At 38.9% G+C, this 23,368-nt stretch overlaps 2 protein-coding genes across 2 annotated transcripts; both read left to right on the forward strand.

Annotated features, from left to right (window-relative positions):
- The first annotated feature begins 1,932 nt into the window (after nucleotides 1–1,932).
- Nucleotides 1,933–5,562, forward strand: LOC124183560 (laccase-like). Its single transcript, XM_046572199.1, has 10 exons — nucleotides 1,933–2,126; nucleotides 2,350–2,509; nucleotides 2,760–3,050; nucleotides 3,481–3,754; nucleotides 3,829–4,033; nucleotides 4,124–4,308; nucleotides 4,386–4,587; nucleotides 4,651–4,857; nucleotides 4,926–5,159; nucleotides 5,280–5,562. Exons 1-10 carry the CDS (start codon nucleotides 2,036–2,038, stop codon nucleotides 5,462–5,464), a joined length of 2,034 nt encoding a protein of 677 aa, XP_046428155.1. The 5' UTR covers nucleotides 1,933–2,035; the 3' UTR covers nucleotides 5,465–5,562.
- Nucleotides 5,563–5,788: 226 nt separating this feature from the next.
- On the forward strand, nucleotides 5,789–20,264 carry LOC124183566 (pre-piRNA 3'-exonuclease trimmer-like). The gene is made up of 12 exons (XM_046572208.1): nucleotides 5,789–6,285; nucleotides 6,454–6,688; nucleotides 6,763–7,044; nucleotides 7,174–7,378; nucleotides 7,473–7,574; nucleotides 7,649–7,762; nucleotides 7,841–7,937; nucleotides 8,027–8,126; nucleotides 8,243–8,329; nucleotides 8,611–8,699; nucleotides 18,892–18,990; nucleotides 20,069–20,264. The coding sequence occupies exons 1-12, from the start codon at nucleotides 6,155–6,157 to the stop codon at nucleotides 20,139–20,141; spliced, it is 1,614 nt and encodes a 537-aa protein (XP_046428164.1). The 5' UTR covers nucleotides 5,789–6,154; the 3' UTR covers nucleotides 20,142–20,264.
- Nucleotides 20,265–23,368: the final 3,104 nt, after the last annotated feature.

The following is a 23,368-nucleotide window of genomic DNA, read 5'->3' on the forward strand; positions in this document are numbered from 1 at the left end:
AGCGTCAGCTAAGGTATCAGACAAAAAAATTCGAGTATCACGGTAGTTATTAAAAATTAATACCTTACGTAAAGACTCGGCCCATGGTGTTCAGTCAAGTGTGATACCTAGCCATGCGTTATCGGAATTTTTCCCCTTTTACCCACCCAAGTTGTCTTTCACTTTCTACTAGATTTTCGCCACGCCCAACTCACGCGAACTTACACGCTTTCAGTGATACCCGACATACAACAATAACCGATATAACCAGTTTCATTTTCAACGCATTCGCAAAGTAGAACTTCCGACGTTTCACGCTTTACATCGCGTGTTGCGGCTTTGACGAGACTATACGTGTAAATCCAAGTTCCGTGCGGACTGTGCGAGCCAATCTTCGCCCTCGATCTCCACTCTAGATTGAAACGGGCTTTTATCAATATTGCGCATACTCACCGCAAATGGGTGAAGACAGTTTTAGCACTTCCGGGACTCTTGTACGTACTTGATCGCTAATTACAGTAGCAACGACCGTCTGCGGCTAGCATATTGCGAATGAGTTACCACCGTGCCAGTTGAAATTCACTACTCACCGAAGCGCATGCATGGAGCTATCAGCTCGCCACGCTTATACAACGATCTTTACATGCGCATTTTACGTTTCTATTCTGCAGTCGGCTGTGCATCGTTGTCAGCCAACCGTTACGTCGAATCCCGGAGAATTTATTTTTATCCAATTTATTCAGAGTTAACAACTTCGACGAAACTTGAAGCGTCAAAATTGATAGTCCAAGTTCGTTTTCAAACAACAGCCACAGAGAATTTTTATGAGAATTTCAAATTCAACTATGCACTCATGATAAGCGGCACGTTATCGATACACAATTGTAACGCACGCTGAGAGAAGTTCTTAGTTCCGGTTATCGCTCAGTCCTTGACTATTTTAATTTTTTACCACAATCGAAAAATATAGTTTTCGGTACAAAATGAAAATTAGTTTTCTAGCTGTTACCGGAAAGTCTAGTATCCGTTACTATTCTTTTCCATTACGATCACTCTTACTAGATTTTCTTGTAACTGTTGCGAAAATTTAATGCTTGTGCAACGATAAATTGACGTTAAAGCCTTATTTAACTAAAAAAGTAGAGTTAACCGAGCAAACTGATTTTGCGTAAAATGTGCAAAACGGTTACACGTACCTCGTTTTCCGAAATCCCAACAATTATCAAACAGTTTTTTTAACGATGCTTGTTTTACTGAATTTTTCTAGTTACTGTAACAAATGAAATTTTTCTCGGTGCCGAACTTGACGAATTAATCGATCGATAAATAATCTTGAATCATTTGACGTGATCTACATGTATCTGTATTTTTCATTAAAAGTATCGTTAACAGAGAAATGATTGTATCACAAAATAACTGGTTTACCCCGATGATCGAAATGTTCACATGAGGATTCGTTGAAGCGTGATATCGACTAAACGCGTAGGTGTAACTCGCCAGTATTTATGCTCCTGGATTGAAAATAAATGAGACAGTAGTCAGAAAGCAACATGACACGACACGATAAAATCAGCGAACTTTATGCCTGACAAGGGCAGAGTTTAGATCGAATTATAATTAAAGCGATCAGCAAAGGCACGAATTACATGTGCGAAATGTATCACTGATTCGTGAACGTATTATAATTTATTCACCACCTATTCGACGTTTTTATAAGCAGTTATTTAGCTACGAAAATGAGCTTCACCTATGAAGCTATCGCTGTATAAAGTTTTCAATAAAATTGCAAAGCGCAGTTCCGTCTCATCATCAATCACACGATGCACCAACCGTTCATTGCGTGACAAAAATCATACGGATACGCTATTTACTCAGCGATATTACAGGGTATTAAGTCCTTTGTACGGTGAAACTTTGCTCTATCGATGTGCCACCGCTCGATAACGAGCTCTTCCCACACCTTGCACCTTCTAGAAAACACGTGAGCTAAGTTAGCAAGCCAAGTTCGTAAAGCGGAGTTAGCTGAATAAGCTCAGATCAGATCCAACGGCTCGACATGCTCCTTCATGGCGCGTTCCTGGTGCATTTGGCCCTCACCTGCAACTTAGCAAGTGCTCGATATCACCACGGACACAGCGGGAATCACGGTTAGTGTAGATTATGGTCTAATTTACCCCTGAACGTAGGGTAAGTGTACCAGTTATTGCGACGTTCAGACCCAATTATCGACCCTTTTATTTTCCAAATACAACCAAAAAGGTCAATAATTGGAAAAGGGTCAGTAACTGGTAAACTTACCTTATTCGCACTCGTGTATTGAATGACAAAATGTTGTACCACTGGTGTGTATTTTTTTCATTTCCTCATCAGAGAACAAAATAGATTTCAACGGACCTGATAATGATTACGGAAAATATCTTGAGCCCAATTTTTCTACACCGGAGGAATGTGCCAGAGCCTGTAGAGACGACGAAATGCCGCGCTACTGTTACTACCAATTCATTTTGGAATATTATGCGACAATGAGCAGGTATGTGAAAAGGTGTTCGTGTATGTTCATGACGTATACTTATATGAAAATAAGCAGCGTGAACTTACGAAACATATTGGCACATGCAGGGCTTAGAAAGGCGTTGAAATTATTCTGTGCAAATAATTGTAAGTGCACATATAAACTCGAACGCGATAAATGACACGCGATGAATAATTTAACCATGAATATTTAATTTTGCGTTGAGAAAGTGACGATTCATCTACAACGGAAGAACGTTACTTCACAGGGCGTGCGAGCTGTGCAAACCCAACAACACCAATCAAATATCTAACGTTCCGCAATGCCAGTGCATCGAAGCCGATGGATTCGAGCGTGGAATGTTGTCGATCAACAGGATGCTGCCTGGACCAAGCATTCAGGTCTGTCAGGACGACATCATCGTCGTAGACGTTCGGAACAATATCGAAGGGATGGAAGTCGCCCTCCACTGGCACGGTATTTGGCAGCAGGACTATCAATACTACGACGGAGTCCCGTTTCTTACCCAGTGTCCCATTACCTCGGGAACCACGTTCAGGTGGATAATACTTTGGAGATTGATTTTTCTACCGCTAAGAGACTCTTGAGAAAAGTACCTCAGACGTACCTCACCGTTTTATTCATTCTGCGATACGTTGTGGTACATGGAGAACGATTAGGCTAGTATTTTTAAACGCTGATTCGGCCGTTCGACAGGTTCAAACAGCCCCAAAGAATAAGGAATGCCACTTTTGAGGACATGTATGTATATCGTCTGCTGATATTTAATGCTGAAAATAGAATGATTTTTCATGGTAAGCTTTCCGAACGGTTCTTGCCCCTTGAACGGTTTCATCAACACGCATAAAAAATACGCATCTGATGTTTTTTGATGTGCTACAACGTATCACAGAAGGAAGAGAATCGGTAAACTTCACCTCGGCCGATTTGCTTACTAGAATATCAACCGACTTTGATCCGTTTTCCAGGTACCAATTCACCGCAAGCAATCCAGGCACGCATTTTTACCACTCGCACGCTGGCTTGCAAAAAATTGATGGTCAGTATGGTAGCCTGATAGTCCGTCAACCGCCGAGCGCCGATCCACACACTTTGCTCTACGAGATGGATCTTCTCACTCACGTGATCCTACTGAGCGATTGGATGCACGAAATGTCAAGCGAGCGGTTTCCGGGACGGGTTAAAAACAACCCTGGACAAGTACCGGAAAACGTTCTGATCAACGGAAAGGGACGCTGGAAGGTGATGACTTGATTTTCCAGAAATTGGCATCGAAATTGCAGCAAAGCTTTAATGCAGATCTTCCGTACTTCCAGGATCCGACGACGAACAAGACGACCTCCGTTCAACTGGAAACGTTCGTAGTCCAAGCCGGAAAGAAACACCGTTTCAGGATGATAAACGCTTTCAGTTCAGTTTGTCCGGCGCAGATGACCATCGAAGGACATTCGCTGACTCTGATTGCCCAGGACGGCGAATCGGTGGAGCCCGTCTCTGTGGACACGATAGTTTCTTCATCCGGTAAGCGGTGACATTAATTATGAGTCATGTATTTGGTTTGTACCAAATCGTGATAGCATTAGTGACGAACGACTGTTCATCCTCGTTAAGGTGAACGCGTGGACTTCGTTTTGGACGCAAATCAGGCCGTTGGAACTTATTGGATTCAAGTGCGAGCCATTGGGGAGTGCATTAGATTTAGTCCCAGCCAGGTTGCCATCCTGAAGTACACCGGTGGTCCGGGAAGTCCAAAAACTCTTCGACCCAGTTACTTGGTCGGACTGAAGCAAGGAGTTGTGAGTTGAGAGGCTATCAGCATTCGGTGAAAGATATGGAATACAAAGACGTTGACTTTTTTCCTCGCTTTATGCAGGTTTACAACCCTCTGGATGCCAAGTGTGATCTGCCCAGGCCTAACGCAGTGTGTCCTAATCAGTTGAAATCTCTCGCACCAGTAGCACCGGAAGTCCTGAAAGCCCAACCTGATCATCGGATCATCCTACCTTATCGGTTCCATTCGTATAATAACTCGGTTCACAACCTCTTCAAGCCTGGATCCTACCCTCGATTCCTAGGCAAGCTCGTATTTTTATCCGTAATTTTTGAGAAATGCGTAACTTTTTTTTCGTCATCCACAGTGGCGGCAGACGCGGATCATCTAACCAGTCTGGTCGATGGAATATCGTTTGTGTTCCCGCAAGTGCCGCCGCTCTCTCAGTCAATAACCCAATCCGACACTTGCAATCGAATAAACTTACCGCAAAACTGCGGAATCCCCTGCGAATGCCCTCATACTCATCACATCAAAAAAGGCGCCGTTGTAGAAGTCGTCATATACGACGAAGGTAAGCGACGCAAAATGCACTACCCTCGCAGAAGATACTTCCATGTTTTTCAAAACTCGTTATTGCAGTGTCCCAGCCCATGCTAGGCCATCCGTTTCACCTCCACGGGTATTCTTTTAAAATTTTGAAAATCGGACGGTTCGCGGACGGGAGAAATATATCGCAAAGTGACATAGCGGGAGTTATTCACAAGCATCAAATGATGCTGGATTCGGCACAATACCCAAGGCCGGCTGGAAAAGACACGGTTACCGTTCCTCAGGCCGGATACGTCATCTTTCGCTTTAAGGCTGACAACCCCGGTACGCAGTTTGTTGGAGCTTAATAATATTATTATTAGTCAATTAAAAATTATAGGTGTTTACGCCTATCGATCAAAGTCACCAGAGTGGCTATAATATATTTTTCTTGAATTCTTACAGGATGGTGGCTGCTGCATTGCCATTTTCTTTACCACATATCCATCGGAATGAACGCCATTTTTCACGTTGGTGAAAAAACTGATCTGCCTCCTGTGCCTCCAATGTTTCCCACCTGCCATAGCTACACACCCGAAGTACGACCGACTTTTCCGTACTTATACAGGGGTAACAACTCCATGCGGTGATCAAAGACAGGATGTAAAAAAATGATATAGTTACAAAAATAATTGGATGATTCTTCAGGATTATGATATAACGTTAGTGATATTCTAGTCTTTGATGAGAAAAAAAAAATATATATATGTATATATATATATTGTTATCGCTCGAATTTAATTACAAAAGAAAAAAACAAACAGAAATTACGAGCAAATGAGGAATTGAATTTACCAAAATTACATCTAAATTTAATGTCCATAAATCGAGATCTCCGTCAAGGACAAGAACATGAATAAGTAATTCTTATATTATCATCAGCTTGTGTTAATCAATTAAATTGCCAGTCGTCAACGACTTTTCTAAAAGTCAACCATGAATCAACCCACCAAGCTTCTCTGTCAAAAGTTCTAAAATCAATTTAGAATTGGCATCCACTGCTTATCTAAGCCGAATGATTTACGAAAGGAAAAAAAAATTCATCCGGCGCCTAAGATTATGCATTCTCCTTACACCCCTGAAGAAGATTCGTGATGTTGCCAGACGACAGGCGCAAGCCTCAAAGGTATGTTTAGCCCCTGATGAACGTAGACCGTGCTTACACCATTCAGCAACACAGCGATGCTCGATGCAAATCACCGAAGAAACAAGTCGGTACGCACACGTGTTGATTGTCAACAGCAGGTAGTGCTAATAGTTAATCCTAAATAAAGTACGTAATGTATAATGTGACCGCGAGTAATTTCGGAGAATTGAGCCCGAAGATACGCGAATCTCTGACTAGAGCGAAGTTCGTATCGTTCGACTGTGAGTTCAGCGGTATAAATACGTTCGAAGAGACGAAAGTGAGGTTAGTTTCGACGATATTTCATCGCTATTTTAATTGGTGAAAATGAACAAAGCCATTGGTGTTATTCGCGGTACACAAATCCGCCTAGTTTTCGTCGTTCATTCATTCATTCAATCGCACAGCAAATACCTGTGAAAGAAATTGATCCAGAAAATGTTTTTGTCGCAGCCTTTTCGATACTGTCGAAGACCGATATCAGATACTTAAAAGCAGTATTAAGCGATGCGTCGCGATTCAGGTTGGCCTGACAACTTACAACTGCGACCGAAATGCGAACAAGTATAAAGCCGAGGTCTTCAATTTTCATCTATTTCCAAAAGTAGCGCCGGGTAGAGATACCGTATTTGAGTGGCGCGCCTCAGCGGTTGAATTTTTGTGCTCGCACAAATTTGATTTCAACAAGGTATTTTTTTCTTTCACTTTTACCCTTTTCTCTTCATCTTATTTCAATAATTTCTCATGCTCTCCTATCCGCAGCTCGTCTACGATGGGATTTCCTACCTCAACGAGGAAGAAGAGCAGGATCTGCGTCGCAGGGTCGCTGACAACGTCCTCCTGCGGAACATCGAACGATCTATATCTTATACGGAAGAAGACAAACTCAAGGAAAGTTACAGCCGTGTTGCGGAATGGCTGAAGACTTCTAATGTCGGGGAATCAATGAGCCTCGACGCTGCATCCCCCATGCTAGAATATTTGATGCAGAAAGAGCTGAGGACCAGGTACTCGCAGATTTGGACGGAACCACGAAACGGAAAGGTTCGAGTGCTTTCTCAACTCTTTTTAATCCTTGTTTATTTTTATGAGAACTAAAAAGACTTGGCATCTCTCATCTGCTTTGCTTTCTGCCTTCCTTTTTCTTTTTTTCTCTGTTTTCACCGCTTTCAGATCATCTTACAAAGAGTTGACAAAGAACTGCGCAAAATACTCGAAGAAAAAGAGGAGAATAAACTAGAGAAAAAATTGGTCGACTTTTACCTAGGATTCTCGGACCTGTTTAAACTCATGGTCAGTTTGAAAAAACCAATCGTCGGACACAACCTACTCCTCGATCTTATGTTCATGCATCAACAGTTTTACAAACCTCTACCAGGTGAATTTTCTGCTGTCTAAATGTGTCGTATTGTCCTAACTTTGAATCCATTTTCAATCTTGAGCAAACTCTACCTTCTCGCTTTAATTTTCAGACAAATATAGCATCTTCAAGAACAATATCCACAGGTTATTTCCCACGATTTATGACACAAAACATCTCAGCTTTGAGCTGCACCGACTAGTACAGAAAAAAAGTAACTCTTCAACTTCCCTTTGCTTTTACCCACATCCTTATTTCTATATTATAAACATTTCGATGTATTTACAGAATTGTGGGAATCCAACGGTCTGGCAACTTTGTACAATTACTTCAAAGTAAACAAGGGCCAAATTTTGGCTCTCAACTCGCCTCAAATCTCACTGGGCGATGAAAAATCATCAGGTAATTCAAATACGTTCTGCTATCAAATGTTGACACTGTCAATTTTTTCCTAATATCTTCCAATCGATTTATTTTCAGAAACAGACAGGTTTCATGAAGCTGGCTGGGACTCGTACTGCGCAGGCTACTGTTTCATAAAGTTGGCTCACGTTTTTGCAGTCTTACACTATGGAGGGTAAGCCTGAAACATTGCGGTTCGTTTTGTGAGTCGAATTTCTTAATTTACTCCTTCATTCCGTATTGTCGATCTTTTTGTCATTACAGCGATACCGAATTGAGGCCTCTAACCAATGCTGAAATACTCTCAGGTCCGAAAGAGCATGCAAACTGTATAAACTTGATACGTGCCAGCATAAGCCACTTAGTAAGCCGCACTCTTTTTTATTTGTTACGCCTCGTTCCGAACAAATTCGAAGAAAAATAAAATAAAATAGATCCAACGATAAACCAGTACTTAAATTATTGCGATACCTATTTCAGAACTTGGCTGGTCCTGATCCTGTCTGTGCGAGGCCACAATGGCTTCACGTCAAAAGTCTCGGAGCAAACAAGATGAATGTTTCTCAGGTAAGATGATTTCTACAACATTGGAATTAAAAATTACGATTAATCGGCAGATATCCGCGAAAACCGGTTCGTGAAAGATTTTTGGATCTCTCGGTTAGATTGCGAACTCAATATTCTTCAACTGAAAAAGATGGTCATAATTAGGCGACTCTACGTCAGTTTTACTCTGCATTTTTTGGATATGTGGTATTGAATCCAAACTCTTGTAGCACGTAGTTGCATAGACGAAAAAATCCTTGCTCTATATATTTTCTCACCGTCTGTTCGAATGAAATGCGCAGATCGCTGAGATGTTCTCACCGTATGGAGCAGTGGACGTGAAAATGCTGAAGCGTCATCAAGCTCTCGTCGCTGTTGGAAATCATGGAATGTGAGTAATGATCCATATCTCATGAAATTCCGCAAGCTAATTTAGGGTTTTTGTTTCTTATTCGGAGACAATCGTTGGTATAAACTAAAGTTTGCGATCTGCAGTACAGTTGAATAAACTCCGGGCCATTTTTTTCACCTGCGAAACAATCTAATTTTCACAATACGTATCGCCTTTTTACATTACCGTCAATGCTTCAGGCCGAAATACCTCCGCAATTAGTCAGCTTCCGTTTCCGTTTCTCCTGATTCGCGATCCTAAGTAACGAGTGGTCGTAAATCAGGCTTTTTATACGGGCCGCACGTCTAGTTTTAACCAGACTAGATAAGAGCACTCAGAATTATCGGATCTTCAAAGCGGTAATATCGCCCCATGAGCATTCTTCCCCGTGCTCGCTACGCCGTAATGTGTATTTTACATTTGTGCTCGCGTCTGTTACGAAGCCGATAAATATACGCGTAATATGAAACTTCAAACCGCGTTATCTGTATCGAAGACTTTCCAGTTCGACATACGATTCACAAGGCACACGCTGTTATGAAAAATCCGGATTTTTAAGTAAAAACTATCAAGTAAGAAATAGAAATAGAATTCAAACTTTTCAATATTTCGTGATAGCTATTTTCTCGATCAGCAAATAAATGAATCGTCCTTCGACTCTAGTCTTCGCGCAGAGAATAAAATATGCAATAAAAGAAATGTGAGACAACGCTTAGGTTTATAACGCTGAAAAACGATTTGATCTTAATTCTATGAACAATTCTGAGCTATCGGTTTGATTCTATACTGTACGTTCATGATACGCAAAAAAAAGGACTTGTAATTTTTAACAGTCGTCAGCAGAATCTAATTAACCAAAATTTGCCTCTCGGAAAAATTAAGTACCAGAAGCAACGAAATTTCATGTCAATACAGCTTTTTTAATCATCAGAAAATTGTCAAAATTTAACGATTCACTTGTCTTCATTTACTGAATTGAATCTGTTCGCTGTCGGTGAAAAGCTTTAGTTGGTTCATATACAACTCGAAAATGTAATTTCCTAAAAATTGACAAAATCCAAAATGATTATTGCCATTATATATACAGAAAGTGAAGAAAACAAGAAACTCGACGTGATCATTGCACAGATTCGTCAATCGTATCGACGGATAGACTGTAGTATTGAAATTTAAATATAGATTTTAAGCGTTAAATCACTTTGGTATATTATACGTATACCTAGCACAGCTATCACATTTGACCGCAGGCTTTATATGGCCCTGCTGCCAGAAATCCGGCTGCATTGCGCGCGTCTCCTGACTAGTAGTCTTGACTAGCTCTTGATGAGTGACGTTGGCTCCTGCAGCCCGAAAATCTCTAGGAGGTCTCGAAAATGTACCAATGCCTGATTTATAGCCGATCCCATTTGCCCAGCAAATTACCGACTCAGCTATGTCGTACTTAAGGTCTTGGCAAATCCCCGGCGAATCTTCTTTGACACGTTGCAAATCAACGCGGGTTTAAATTTGCGATTCGAATTATTCTTCTCCGGTCCCGGCCATTCTCGCACAAAAATATTCCCATTTTCTCTTCGTTCCTCCATTTTCGGAGTGGCGACAAATCGGGAAGAGTCAAAGAATCGTGACGGAGTATAGAGAAAAATGTACTTTTTTTTTTATAAATTGCTTTGAAACTTCAGCTATGCTTCGTAAATACAGTTAAGCTAACTTTCGGAAATGGTATTTGTTCAATTTCTAATCGTTTACGTGACACGAAGCAATACCATGTGTTTTTTTAGATCCAAATTTATATTTTCACGTTTCACGACTTCTGGAGCTTTTTATCATAAAAGCTTCCCAACGTTGCATACATTTCGTGGCAAAACGTCATTTCCTAAGTCTTTGATAATGAGTCGTAGGTAATTTTATTTGCACTGAGAAAAATTTCATCTGTCAGAGTAACTAGAAAAATTCAGTAAAACAGGTATGGTTAAAAAAACTGTTTGAATATTGTTGGATTTACGAAAAACGATGTACGCGTAACCATTTTGCGCTATCGTCGATACTTTTTTGGTAATTGCAACGCAAAATCAGTTTCCCAGGTTTACTCTACTTTTTTTTAGCTAAACAAGGCTTTAACGTCAATTTATCGTTGCACGAGAATTAAATTTTCGCAATAGTTGCCAGAAAATCTAGAAACAATGATCGTAATGCGAAAGAATAGTAACGGATACTAGACTTTCCGGTAACGGCTAGAAAACTAATGTTCATTTTCTACCTGGAACTATATTTTTCGATTGTGGTAAAAAGTGAAAATAGTCAAGGACTGAGCGGTGACCGGAACTAAAAATTTCTCTCGGTGCGAGCTTTCGCGATCTCTTACGTGTTTAGGTATATCCGCGCACTTGTTGAAAACTCTTATTTCCTCGAGTTGAAAAAGTTATTACAAGCTTGTCACGACGAACAAACATCGCCTACTCCAGCTTTACTTCACTGCCAGAGTGACAGCAGACACGCTAAGATCTTCTTGCACACGCCTTTCCCATCAACGTATTTGGGTTAAGACAATACATTTTGCAAAGTACATCCGTCTCCTGCATCGCTAACGGTGTATAATAACACGAATATGCACGAAGTGCGTGTAAAATGTACGCTTGAATTTTGGAGTAATATTCGTAAGATAGAAATTGGAAGAACAGAAATGTCGATTCATTTGCAAATAATAATTCTGATACTCTCGGATTGTACGTTTTTATATCAGTTTTATTTTCAGTTTTGACTTCGAAGGATCTTTTGCGTGATTAATTTTTATAGTACAAGCGGCGAAAACCCCACGTCTGACATTCTCGAATCCCCAATTCGTTGTGTAATTAATACAATTATAAATTATACGTATACCTATATACGAGAAATATACGCGGATGGTATATTTTAGTCCGCTTCTCGCAACCTCGCCGGTATAAAGCAAGGTAAAGAAAACCATTTTGGATGCTATCCAAGGACAGCAGGAATGTACCTACTAACTGTCGTATTTATGAATTAACATTAGCGTTACTGTTCGCAAGAATTTTGCAAAAATAAATTGAAGAAGAAGAAGAAAAAGAAGACAGAGAGCGAGAGAGAGAGAGAGAGAGAGAGAAAATAAAAAATACCGACGAAGAAGCGAGAGAAAATGAAGAAAATAACAAATATATTTAAAACTAAAAAAAGAAAAGAAAAGAGAAGGGGGGATGAAAATAAGGTAGACGGTTTAAAAAAAAAATTTTGCTTAAAGTTAAAATAATAATTCGCTAGTGATGAAATAAGTTGCGAGATCCAGCTACTGTTGATACGTCAGGTATTATGGTTCTCCCATACATATTACACGTACCTAAAATCTCCTAAAATATGCCACGTAACTCGGTATTCGAAAATTTTTAACGCTTATTAATCGTGGAAAAGTACATGAATTGAGCAGCAAAAATCTTTTAGCTTTAGTTGAAATTTGTATAATTTTCTTTCTTCATTTTGCCCGTAGACTTGATAATAATCTCGAGGAAAAATTTATTTACAATTTGAAACGATTCTTTCGTTCTTCCTTTTTTTTTTCAACAATGGTATGGAAAAATGGTATATTTCGTATTGCTAAAAAAAAAAACGCTCGATACACGCGGTGGGAAATTAAATATCAGCGTGTAAAAATGGGCAGGATTTAAAACGAAAACGGTACTTGGCATGATGCGATGACTGGATGAGAAATCGCTTGCGCGCGGTTCATTCCGCAATTGCCAATTTCTCGAGGACGTAACTCGACGCGTTTCGTGCTCCCGGCACGATAAGCGATGCCCGTGATGCATCTGCGCATCCGAATCCTGCGTAATTGTTCGTATTCTCTTTGCCGAAGCGACGATCAAACCGCGGTAGCTCAAAATAATAATTGGTTTACCTAGGTGACCTCGATGTTGCTGCTCGTGCTTCTGTCGTCCACCTGTACCCACCTGGATCAACCAGTAATTTACATTTAGAAAGCTCAGAGCAAACCGCTCGTTCCCTATAATTAAACGACAACCCTTTCGCTGATCCGGTATAATATATATATAGTAACGTGGGACGAATTAATTCATTCCCAAAGCATTCGTCGCAGGGAACGATCTTTAATCATCGGCAGTTATTTCACCGATAATCATTCGTCGGAACGAATTACGATTTTGACGAGTAAGCGCGGCTTACGTACCTTATAATCACACGAACTAGACGTATTCAGAATGGCCCGGAATTGTCAGGGGATTTTTAATTTGGTCGTAACAAAAAAAAAATATATATATATCAGTTTTCCATCATGCGAATTAGAAATTATTTTTTCTGGTAAAAAGTTTACTTTTTTCCTTATATCCGTTCTTTTTTCATCGAGTATGTAGCAACTGCTTGTACGAGTTCCTTTTGTTGGTAAGAGATGTCGCTAATAATCCTCCAGCTGCGAAAATAGCGCGATACCGGCCAAGAAACGCGTTGAAAAATATCACTGCATTTGTTCTTTTCTTTTCTTTTTTTTTTCTTTTTTTCTACCATCGGGAGAGAAATAAAGCACTCCGCAAGTGTTTTCGAATTTGGTAATTGGTTGTGAAAATTTTTATTCCGTACAAAAAATAAGCATCGATATCGGGATTGTGTTCGCTCGAGTGTAGACATAATAACAATGGCTTTCAACAATTTTTAAACTCGTCTCTATAGACATTCGTATAACGTAGTTTACATAATTTATGTTTATATATGTACGCGCATATCGTACACCTGTCAGTTCGTGATTCGCGTATAGATTCGCAAATTTTTTATACGGCAAATTCTTGCGAAAAGATATTTAGTTTCGTAAGCACATAACAAGGCGAAGAAAATATATATATATATATATATATGTTTCACACAATGGTGTAGAATCGATGTACCGTATTAATCTTTCTCCGTGACGTCAACAATATATAATATACATACTATAATGTATAAATAGTTAGCCGTAACCGCTTCGGAGACTAGCGGCAGTTTTTCAAAACTTGGCAGAGGGTTGAAATTTTTCAATAACAGGTAATCGCGGAGGCTCCGCAAGTTTCGCGACTCGACTTGTAATTCGAAATAATTTTGCCCGTTGCAAAATTTGAAACAAGAAAAAAAAAAACGAATCCCAACAAAACGTGGAGACCTGGTAAAGAAATCCAGATTATTTATATGCGTAATAAATTCTCGATCGTTGTCTCTTTTCTCTCGAAACAGAGGGACGGAAAAGTTGATAAATAAAACTTGACGAAGATTCGTTGAAAATCCCACAGGACCTATGTATATAAGAATTCGTTTAGCGTAATTGATCAATGAAACAAAGAAAAATTACACTTTTGGTAGATCTTTCTCTTTCTTTTTTCTCTCGACCGTGGAAAAAAGTTTCGCTGATTTAAGGCGGTAAATTTGATACTAACGGTAACAAATCCGCTTGCGAAAAGAATTTTAATATCTGAGAAAAAGAAATCAAATAACGTAAGAGAATTTGAATAAAAATGTGTTGTTTTTTAATCGTTTCTTCTTCTCGTCTTTTTGTTTTCTTCACCGTTTTACAACCGTAACCTCGATTTCGCGCAACGACTGTAGTGATATAATAGCGCGGAGGATATACAGCCGCGATTGTGATATAATAGCGCTATATGCCAAACCTGCGCGGTGCTCGAACCGACTCTAAAGCATGTATAATAGAAAGAGCCGGGAACCAATGACAACGAGAACGACATTCTGAGCGTATTGCTGGGAATATTGCTCCTCTCCTCTCTTAAGTGAGCTCTAATAATAGCTGGAACATCGGTATAGCCGTATACATACGCCACTTCACCCCGGAGTCTCAGGCCGGCAGGCAACAGCTGTATAATATAGACTCATAGACTCATAGACTCGTGAACGAGCATGCAGAGAAGGTCCTCTCGACGACCATCGCGGACACTGTGAAATATTGGGGGAATGGAAGAAAGAAAGAAAAACTAAAAGAAATCAAGATAAAAATCGAGAAAAGAATAACAAGTTCATTTCGTTCTCTGAAACTGGTTGAAAAATTCTTTGCAAATGTTTACATTTGCATAATATGCAATGTGGCAAAATTTTTGTTTCGCTTTCTTCTTTTTTTTCGCACGTGAAAAACTTGTTCTACACAGCAAAGAAGCAATCGTCGCGTAGGAACTTTCTTCCAAATTCACAGTTTTCGAGTTACGCAAAACGAGATATAAAATATCTACGCCTAAATAGTCACCAAATACATTCGACGATGTATTTTTACATAAAATTGTCTCTCAAGCCAAGACTTGTAGCTTTTCGACCCGTTCGAGGTACAAATTTTTACAAAAGACTCGATTCTGATTAGTACAAATTAAAAAAAAAAAAAAAAACTTGTAATTTCTAGGAGGTACTTTTAAAATTGGATTAAACAGATATTCTTCGGCGAGAAATTGTTTCTTGTTCTTTTTCTTTTCACCGCGTACAGAGAACCTGTTTTTTAGGCGGAAGAAGGGAAAAAAATTTATTCATATCGCATAGAATATTTACATTGTTTTCGAACAAAAAATTTTTATATTTATGCAAAATTTTTTACGATTCACTTATCATTACATGATTTATTCTCATCCTCTTTTTCTTCTTCTTCGTCTTCGTCGTCGTGGTCGTTTTGTGCTTCTGACGTTCGTTGAATAATCCTTCCTGTTCTTGGTAGCCGTTACAGTTGCATGTATACAACACCGATTGCATGTTTTTCTACGATCGCTTTATTCTATAATCGTGCTGCAGGCTTCCTTATCACACACGGGCACCGTTAAACAAGCCAAAAATACGTGCCTCGGGTGAACGGCCGAGGCTCGATCTTCCCTGACTGCAACGGCAACGACGGTATCCAAACGGGCCTTGACTCACCCAGGAGAATTTTAGTGCCCCAGAGCTTTACCTCCTAATTCTGGTACTTCTTGGACGTCGCTACAGCGCGATCGAAACCCTCCCCCACAGCAGCCAATCGCGCGATTTAAGAATTGATCGATTTTAGATTAAACCGATTATTTTTCCTCGCGAATGGTTGCGCTTTTTTTTTTTTTTTGAAATATAAACGAATATTTTCGCTTGAAATTGAAAAATAATCTTAATGAAACTATAAATTATCAAGAAACTTTTCCGCTTTTAAAACTACCCAATGAAATTTACCAAGTTTTTGTTTCATATGCAGCGTTTCAACGAATTTTTATATAATATTTAAACTAACAATAAGATAAGTGGATATTCAAATTATAATATTTCCAAATTTTACGAGAGCAATTCTCGTCGCCTGCAGTTGTAACAGGTTTTTCATTAATTCTTGTTTTACTTTTATTTGAACTTGATTTTGAAAACTATAAATAGTAAATTATAGAAATAATATATAGAAGTATATATTTGTCTGTTTTCTTATTCTTGTTTATCTTAAATTGAGTCGATGACACGCTGCACCTTCAACCTAAAATAAATAGCGGCCTTGATAAAGGCCGAGCAAAGAAGTTGTTGTGGCGGATAGTTTTCGCGGTTATAAAAATTCTCTAGTCATCGTACAATAACTCAAAATCCTTGTGTTCCTTGTATTTTTGTCGTTTTTTCTTTTTTTTTTTCAATTCTTCGTTTCTCTACTGTTTGCGCTTATTTTTGTTTCATTATTTTTATTTTATTTTTTTATTTTTTATTCACTTGTATTTTTTTCTTACCTTTTTTCTTTTACATTTATTTATTCTCGTACGCAAGAGACAGAACAGTGTTTTCGAGTGAAAACCAAGATCCAGAATTATAAGCTCTTTGCGTTGGACGATGATCACGTTCTCGGCACGTTTCGCGATCATTCGCAAATAACACGCCCCGCTTATTATATAAATACAGTGCAATTCGGAATCAAATTCTTATACACATACACCTATGTGCAATTTTTTATCATTACACCAGTACGCTGTGTCGTATAGAAATCGCTCGATTGTTAACAATCGTTTCGAGAATATTGTGCAATGAAATCAATCGACGACTATAATATATATATAAGGTGCAGAAACATTAACTGCGAATCTGCCCGAAAAGCGATTCTGTTAAATAAAAATTCTTACAGATTATCGAGTTACTTTATCATCTTTCTATTTTTTTTTTTTACGTACAAGTTTACCGATTCTGCACAGAAGACAAAGTTAACTAAGGAAAAATTTGGGAAAATTTGTTCAAAGCGTAAATTCTTCCATATCGTACGAACGACTTATCGGCACGTGTAAAAGTTTTCGGAACCACGGGGTGTGTGTAAATTTTTTTTTCTTGCAGAAAATGGCGCTGAGGTGGGTGTAAATTTTTGGAAATTCGAGAATTTTAATAACTGTAGTAAATGCGTTAAAACGCAGGTTTCGACGCGAGGCGGTGTAAAATTCTAATGCAAACAAATTAGCCACAAACAGCGCACACGCGACCAGCGAGTTTCGTTCGGTTGTCACGATCTCAGTTGGTGACGAACATCATCGGCGGGGTTGGAGAGGGGGCGGCGGGGGTGGCGGTTTAAAGATAGTCACGCGGGAAAAACGGACACCGCGCGCGTTTCAAGTTTGGGGGGGGGGGGGAGGTGGGGGTGAAGGAGAAAATGTTTGCGCTTTTGCGTGTAAGTGCTGTTGATCCTTCCAAGGCGGAGCTTGCAAGCTAGAAGCTATGACGCCGCAAGCTCACGCAGGCGATGACGTTCGTTCGTTCGGCGACTTGAATCACACATCGTGTTGCAGCAGAACTTCTGGATATTATCTGGAACTCGTAAACTCTGACGAGTATATGATACATTCGCGCGTATACGAGTATAGACGCGTGTCCGTATGTACACAGAGAGAGAGAGAGAGAGAGAGAGAGGGGGGAGAGAAACAGAGAGAAAGATATCTGCGAAACCGCACGGTTAGAGCTTGCAAATAACGTTTGGAATTTAGAACCGAAGTATACGTAGTTTTATGCCAACGCGGCTTCTTCTCATCTTCCTCTAATTCTTGTACACGTACGATCTACAGCGTCTTTCCGTTTCGCTCTTTACAGTCTCTTGTATTAAACAGAAGTAAATTATATCAATTTCACTGTATTATTAACTTCTTAACTTTAACTGTATGTGCCTACTTTTCGTTATATACATACATATATATATATATAACTTCGATCCTGCGGTCGATTTTACAGTCGTTTCACACGTCGTCGCGGGTATATAATAAACGTATATGCATGTGCACATACATAGTCGACGAATTCGCGTAAATACCGATTAAGCGAATGAATTTATTACATACCGCTATGCTATTTTTCTGTTTTTACGAAACGTTTTTTTTTTTTTTTTTTCTCTCGTCGCTACTTTCTTCAATTTGTAACCAATTTTCCTCATTTTTCGTTTTTCTCTCTAGACTTTCCGTTTACTTTCATCCTCATTTATCTCTCTGTACTTGTTCGTTTGATTTTTGAATCGCGTTATACAATTACAGATCATACGTTATAAATCCGCCTCCTCGACACCCAATTTTACGTTATACATACCTACCCATATAATATATATGTATAATATGCGCATGTCTGCATTTTGGCGATAAAACAAAATTTTACGCCGAAATTATAATATTTATGTATATTCTACAATGTGACATCGTAGCTCTCCGTTGTAATTCCTGCCTTTAGAATTTTAATAGATTTGCATTTTTTTTTTTTTTTTTGCGTCCCTTCTTCACCGTATTCTTAATTTTCTTCTTTTGTTTTATTTCTGTTTTTTTTTTTTTTTTTTCTTATCCCACTTTCTCGCACAATTTTTTCTGTTCCCGATCGACAAGTAATTTGAAAATTGAAAACACATGCAGGCTTGCATCGATAATTGTATAAATTTTTCACGTGCTTTGATTGAATATCAAAGATTTTTCGTTCGCCTGCATTCTGCTGAATAATTACGACATTGTATTTCATGAGCTTCGTTTTTATCAATACCCAACGTGTTAAAATTGAATTTGACGCTTTTTCCGATTTCTCGTCGTTATCCTTCTTTTTCGAATACCCGAATCAGTGCGTAAAACTGTAGAAAATAAATTCAGATATCTATCGATACTTAAAATTTTTCATCTCTCATTTGTAAATTTTTCAAACCGCGTGTATCGTATAATACTTAATAGCATGTCGATCGTTGTACAGATGACGATGATCGTGTTTGTGTTTACAGCGCTCGAGATATATTAACGCGTTTCCGGAGTAGCAGAGACATTCAAGTGGCGCCCTACAGTCTGTTCCGACATTCTCCGGCTCTGCAGATTCTCTTATGGTGGGTAAATTTTTATTTATTTATTTAATTTTTTTTATTTTTCTTCGTCTCTGAAAACGACCGAGATAATCGGTGAACGGAAAAGTCGCAAAAGAAAAAAAAAATAATAAAAAAAAATCAAAATTGTTTCAAAAAATAGAAAAATTACATCGCGTAACGCAGTTTTGATTTCTTTTTATTTATTTTTTTTCCTTCTTCTTTTCATTGTTTTTAATACTCTTCGGAAATTGCGCTGCAACCGCGGCGTTATATTATATTCTTAGCCTTCGTTGAATAAGAAAAAAAAAAAAAAATAGAACCGAGGAAAATTTTCACAACTGCAAACACGTAGAATATCACATGTATGTAATGTCTTAAATATTTCAAGAGCAGAGAAAGAAAAATTTTCTCTCATCCTTTCTTTCCTTCCTTCCTTAATTCTCACATTAATCCGGCGATAGTTTTCACCCGCAGATTCGAAGTATATATATATATATATATATAAAAAAAATACCCCAACGAACTTTGAATGTAAACTATTTTTTTTTTTTTTTTTCGCTGTAATAAGCAGCGATAAGGGATCAGCGCGTATATATAATATATATACATATTGTGTATAAGTCGGTATAATGTTTATTTAAAATGCCAAGTTTAATTGGACGTCGGGTAACGAGAAAAGACTGTCTCGCGCGATTCGTCAAATGAATTGATGGCCCCTCGAAAACTGGCACGTTACGACACTCGTAAAATCTCTAATTAGATCGGAAATTACAACTTGAACGTACGTTTTCCCTGTTCCTCCTCCCTCCCCCCCCTCCCTCGTCCTCCTCCTCCTCCTCCTCCTCCTCTCCTCCTCCATCCGATACCGGTAGGTAGGGTATGTGCGCGAATTCGTATTATTAGCGAGGTATCCATCCGCCCCGGACCGCCGCTCTCACCGCAAAATAAACCACGATCCATCCATCCATCCATCCATCCATCCATCTATCCGATGAACCGCGTCTCCGCAGAGACAAGCCGGTATCACGTCAATTACCGTAGGGATTTTGACTATTTTTCTTCCCACGCCATTTTTCAAATCTTGCCAATTTTCTTACAGGGGAGGGATCCTCGTCTCGGGCGGAGCCTTGGCATGGGTGATGCATAGGAATCTGCAAAAGAGTTCGGTGTAGTAAAAATATTGAAACTTATTTGATTTCGTCGAGATTTGTCGCGGAACAAAAGAAAAAAAAAAATCAAATCAAATCAAACGCACGCTTACAAACAGAGTGACGTCCGATTTGTCCGATACGATTTAACGATTATCGGTATCTTAGTTTTTTTTCTTTATCGATCGCGATGAGAAGTAAATTAGTTACGGTATTTAGTATTGTTTTAATTATGCAGCTTCGACGTGTTCGACAATTTGATGAGAGAATCGCAAGACGAATAAAAAGAATATGATACACGTAAGCTTGTTGTATCCGCGAATCTGTATCTCTTTTTTTTTTTTTTTTTCTTTCCCTTCTAATTTTGTTTTCGTCCGAACAAATCGTGACCGTGAAACAACAGTGCTCTTGCGGCTTGTCGCGTTGAGGAGGGATTCTTCACGCGTGAAGAGACAATCTTGAGAAACTGGCAAAGGAATCGGAAAATAAGAGTGAAAGAAAGAGGGAAATAGAGAGCTAGAAGGTGAGCTCAGCCACCTCGAGGACGCGCGAATTTGCTACTGTGCCAGTATATTTCCGTTGTTGCGAAAACGTCGTGCATAATATTCGGTCTATTGGTAAATTTTTATTTTTAACGAGACCCGCCTCGTCACGCGAATCAAGTTCTGGCGCGGGATGTTGAATTCATTTATTTTTTATTTTTTCTAATTTTTTTTATTTGTTATTTCATTTTTCTTCATACATACGTACCTGACACTGATGCAACATACCATACGTAAACTTTTCACCTCTAACCGCAATTATTGCCTCGTTGCGTTGGCGCGATTTTATCCTGATTTTTGTTTTTTTATTCATTTATTTTATTTATTTTTTTTTTCCTTCAATTTTTACATTTTTCACCATCCTGGTTTTTTTTATTTTATTTATTTATTTTTTTTTTCTTCCTTCTTCTTTTTACCTCAAAAGAACAAGTCGGAGATATCGTTTACTCTGTTTGCCTTACGACTTACTGTAAATTTATTTATTTATTTTCCCTTTTTCTCACTTCTCACGCTTGAAACTCAAGATCCGCGGCAGTTTCAACGGTGTTTAGTACACATTTCCGTCGGAAAAAAAAACGATCCGAGTAAACGAAATTTTTTTTTTTTTTTTTTTTTTTGTTCCGATTTCGCGAAACGCCATTTTAAATGATATTTAAACAGACAAAATGATACGGTCAAAGAAACGAACAGGGAGATTAGCGATTCTTCGAAAAAAAGATTTTCATACTTCCTACTGGTCGTACGTTACTCGCGTAATTTTCCGAGAAAAATGACGACATGGAGGAAAAGAAAAAAAAAAAGGTAAAAAACAGAAAAAGAAACCGGCAAACACGCGATTGAGAAAAAAATTGAGCGATGATATGAATGAATGTTGGTGAGAATAAAGAAAAAAAATAAAATAGAAACGTCGTAATAACGAAGGACGAATTGAACCGGTCTTCTCAGGTCGGTGGAAGCAACCTTCCTGTTTAGCGCTAGGAAACCTTGTTCTTATTTTTCGGTTTCCCAGTTTTACTGCAATCTTTGGCAACGGTCATTATACACGGTCGTGAATAAAACGCTGCAGCCGAGCATTAACGAAGAACCGGAACGGGGGCTGAGTTTAAACCTGATAACTATTTTATTTATATATACGTATAATATGTTTTCGAGCGATCGATGTTTAATTTTTAGATTGAACGCCCACGCCGCGTCGTATCGATTAATTGACGATCGTCTACGTTCTCTTGATTTCGCAGTAAATCTGCGGCCTGGTACGATGTAGAGTTATTTAAAGAATAGAGAGAGAGGAAAAAAAAACTCCCATCTAATAATACGGAAACGGAATCAAATCAATCAATTCGACAATAATGATGTCGTACAGGGTTTAAAAGGCGAGACTTGAACTAAGCGGGAGGGAGAGAGAGAGAGAGAGAGAGAGTGTAAAAATTTACTGAGAAAATGTGTTACATATTGACATATCCGAAATTTAAATTGAAAATTGAAATGACAAAATCGATTCCTTATTCTTTTAATATCAAATTCGTAACACGTTTTGTCCAATTTTTATAGATCAGAGCTCATTTTGTTCGCGAATCGCAATGATCAGATATAAATCGTTAAAGTTGAGACTGAAGCAAGTCCTTTGCTGTAGAAAAAAAAACTGGTACAACAATACAGTTAACTGAATAACATTTACCCAGTCTTGTTAGTCGAAATTCGTGGACTTCGAGAATTCTTTCTTTCTTCTACCGAGTATAAAGAGTTATTGTACAATTCATTTCAATCAAAGTTCTAAACTTGATTGACTTCGGTCACAGCGCTCAGACTATTATCTCGTAATTTCACGTCTTCGTAGAAATCAAAATCGAAAGTTAGACGGTGAGAAGAAAATCGTAAAAAAAAAAAAAAAAAAAATCTCTACGAATTAGACAACATTCGTGCTACGTGATAGAAATGAATCTATGCAAATTCAAATCATATAAGTTAAGATGTCAAGAATTTGAACTCCGGCGTTTTTCATTCGATTTTAATACTCTTGCGGCTCATTTTTTCACGCATTTCCTAAACCTCATGTTGTAGTATAGTTGTAACACGCAAATGTGATTGTTGACGAAAATTTGTTGCATTGTTCTTGCGTGAATCTATTTTTATCCAGTACAGAGAGGACTAGAAGTAAAAAAGAAATAGAGGAAAAAACAAAACAAATCTCGGGTAATCGAAAACACTAGAATTGGATGAAAAACAGCGGCGTTCGATAATTTCGATCATCGTGACTGCAAGACCTTATATATACATATATAAATAATACTTGGAATATTGTTCGCGTGGTTCGAATTTACTCCGATTCGTTTCCATCGTGCCATCATCGGCGATAAAAAAATTGCCGACGGTGTTTTCTCTAACCGACATTTCCGTTCCTTTTATTTTTATTCGTAGAGTCCGCGATCGGTCGATCCTTAAAACGCGTCGATGCGAAGGAGAGTGAGTCAACGTATCGTCGGAACTCGGAGTTGCATCGTTGCAGGGGCAAAGGCTGCGTCCCGGGCACCTGAAATGCCTCCCTTAAGGGGCGCCGGGTACGAAGCTGTACCTGGGCAGCCGGCGTCGTTAGCCAGGGTAGGAAAGACACAAGTTGGCCAAAATAACCTAGAAGCAGGGTCGCGACACGGTTACGCGGGGATTCGGCCGGGTCGGCGACGCCTGGCGGCCCGGCTGGCAGGGCAGCGC

The sequence above is a fragment of the Neodiprion fabricii genome, chromosome 5 (genome assembly GCF_021155785.1).
Source record: "Neodiprion fabricii isolate iyNeoFabr1 chromosome 5, iyNeoFabr1.1, whole genome shotgun sequence".
Lineage (NCBI taxonomy): Eukaryota > Metazoa > Arthropoda > Insecta > Hymenoptera > Diprionidae > Neodiprion > Neodiprion fabricii.

Excerpts from the sequence above, each read along its gene's own strand:
- LOC124183560 (XM_046572199.1), top strand. The coding sequence starts at position 2,036 with ATGCTCCTTCATGGCGCGTTCCTGGTGCATTTGGCCCTCACCTGCAAC. Across the intron at positions 2,127-2,349 it reads CGGACACAGCGGGAATCACG|AGAACAAAATAGATTTCAAC; the intron begins GTTAGTGTAGAT and ends TTTCCTCATCAG. Across the intron at positions 5,160-5,279 it reads CTTTAAGGCTGACAACCCCG|GATGGTGGCTGCTGCATTGC; the intron begins GTACGCAGTTTG and ends GAATTCTTACAG.
- LOC124183566 (XM_046572208.1), top strand. The coding sequence starts at position 6,155 with ATGTATAATGTGACCGCGAGTAATTTCGGAGAATTGAGCCCGAAGATA. Across the intron at positions 7,045-7,173 it reads CGGAACCACGAAACGGAAAG|ATCATCTTACAAAGAGTTGA; the intron begins GTTCGAGTGCTT and ends CACCGCTTTCAG. Across the intron at positions 8,700-18,891 it reads GCTGTTGGAAATCATGGAAT|CGCTCGAGATATATTAACGC; the intron begins GTGAGTAATGAT and ends TTGTGTTTACAG.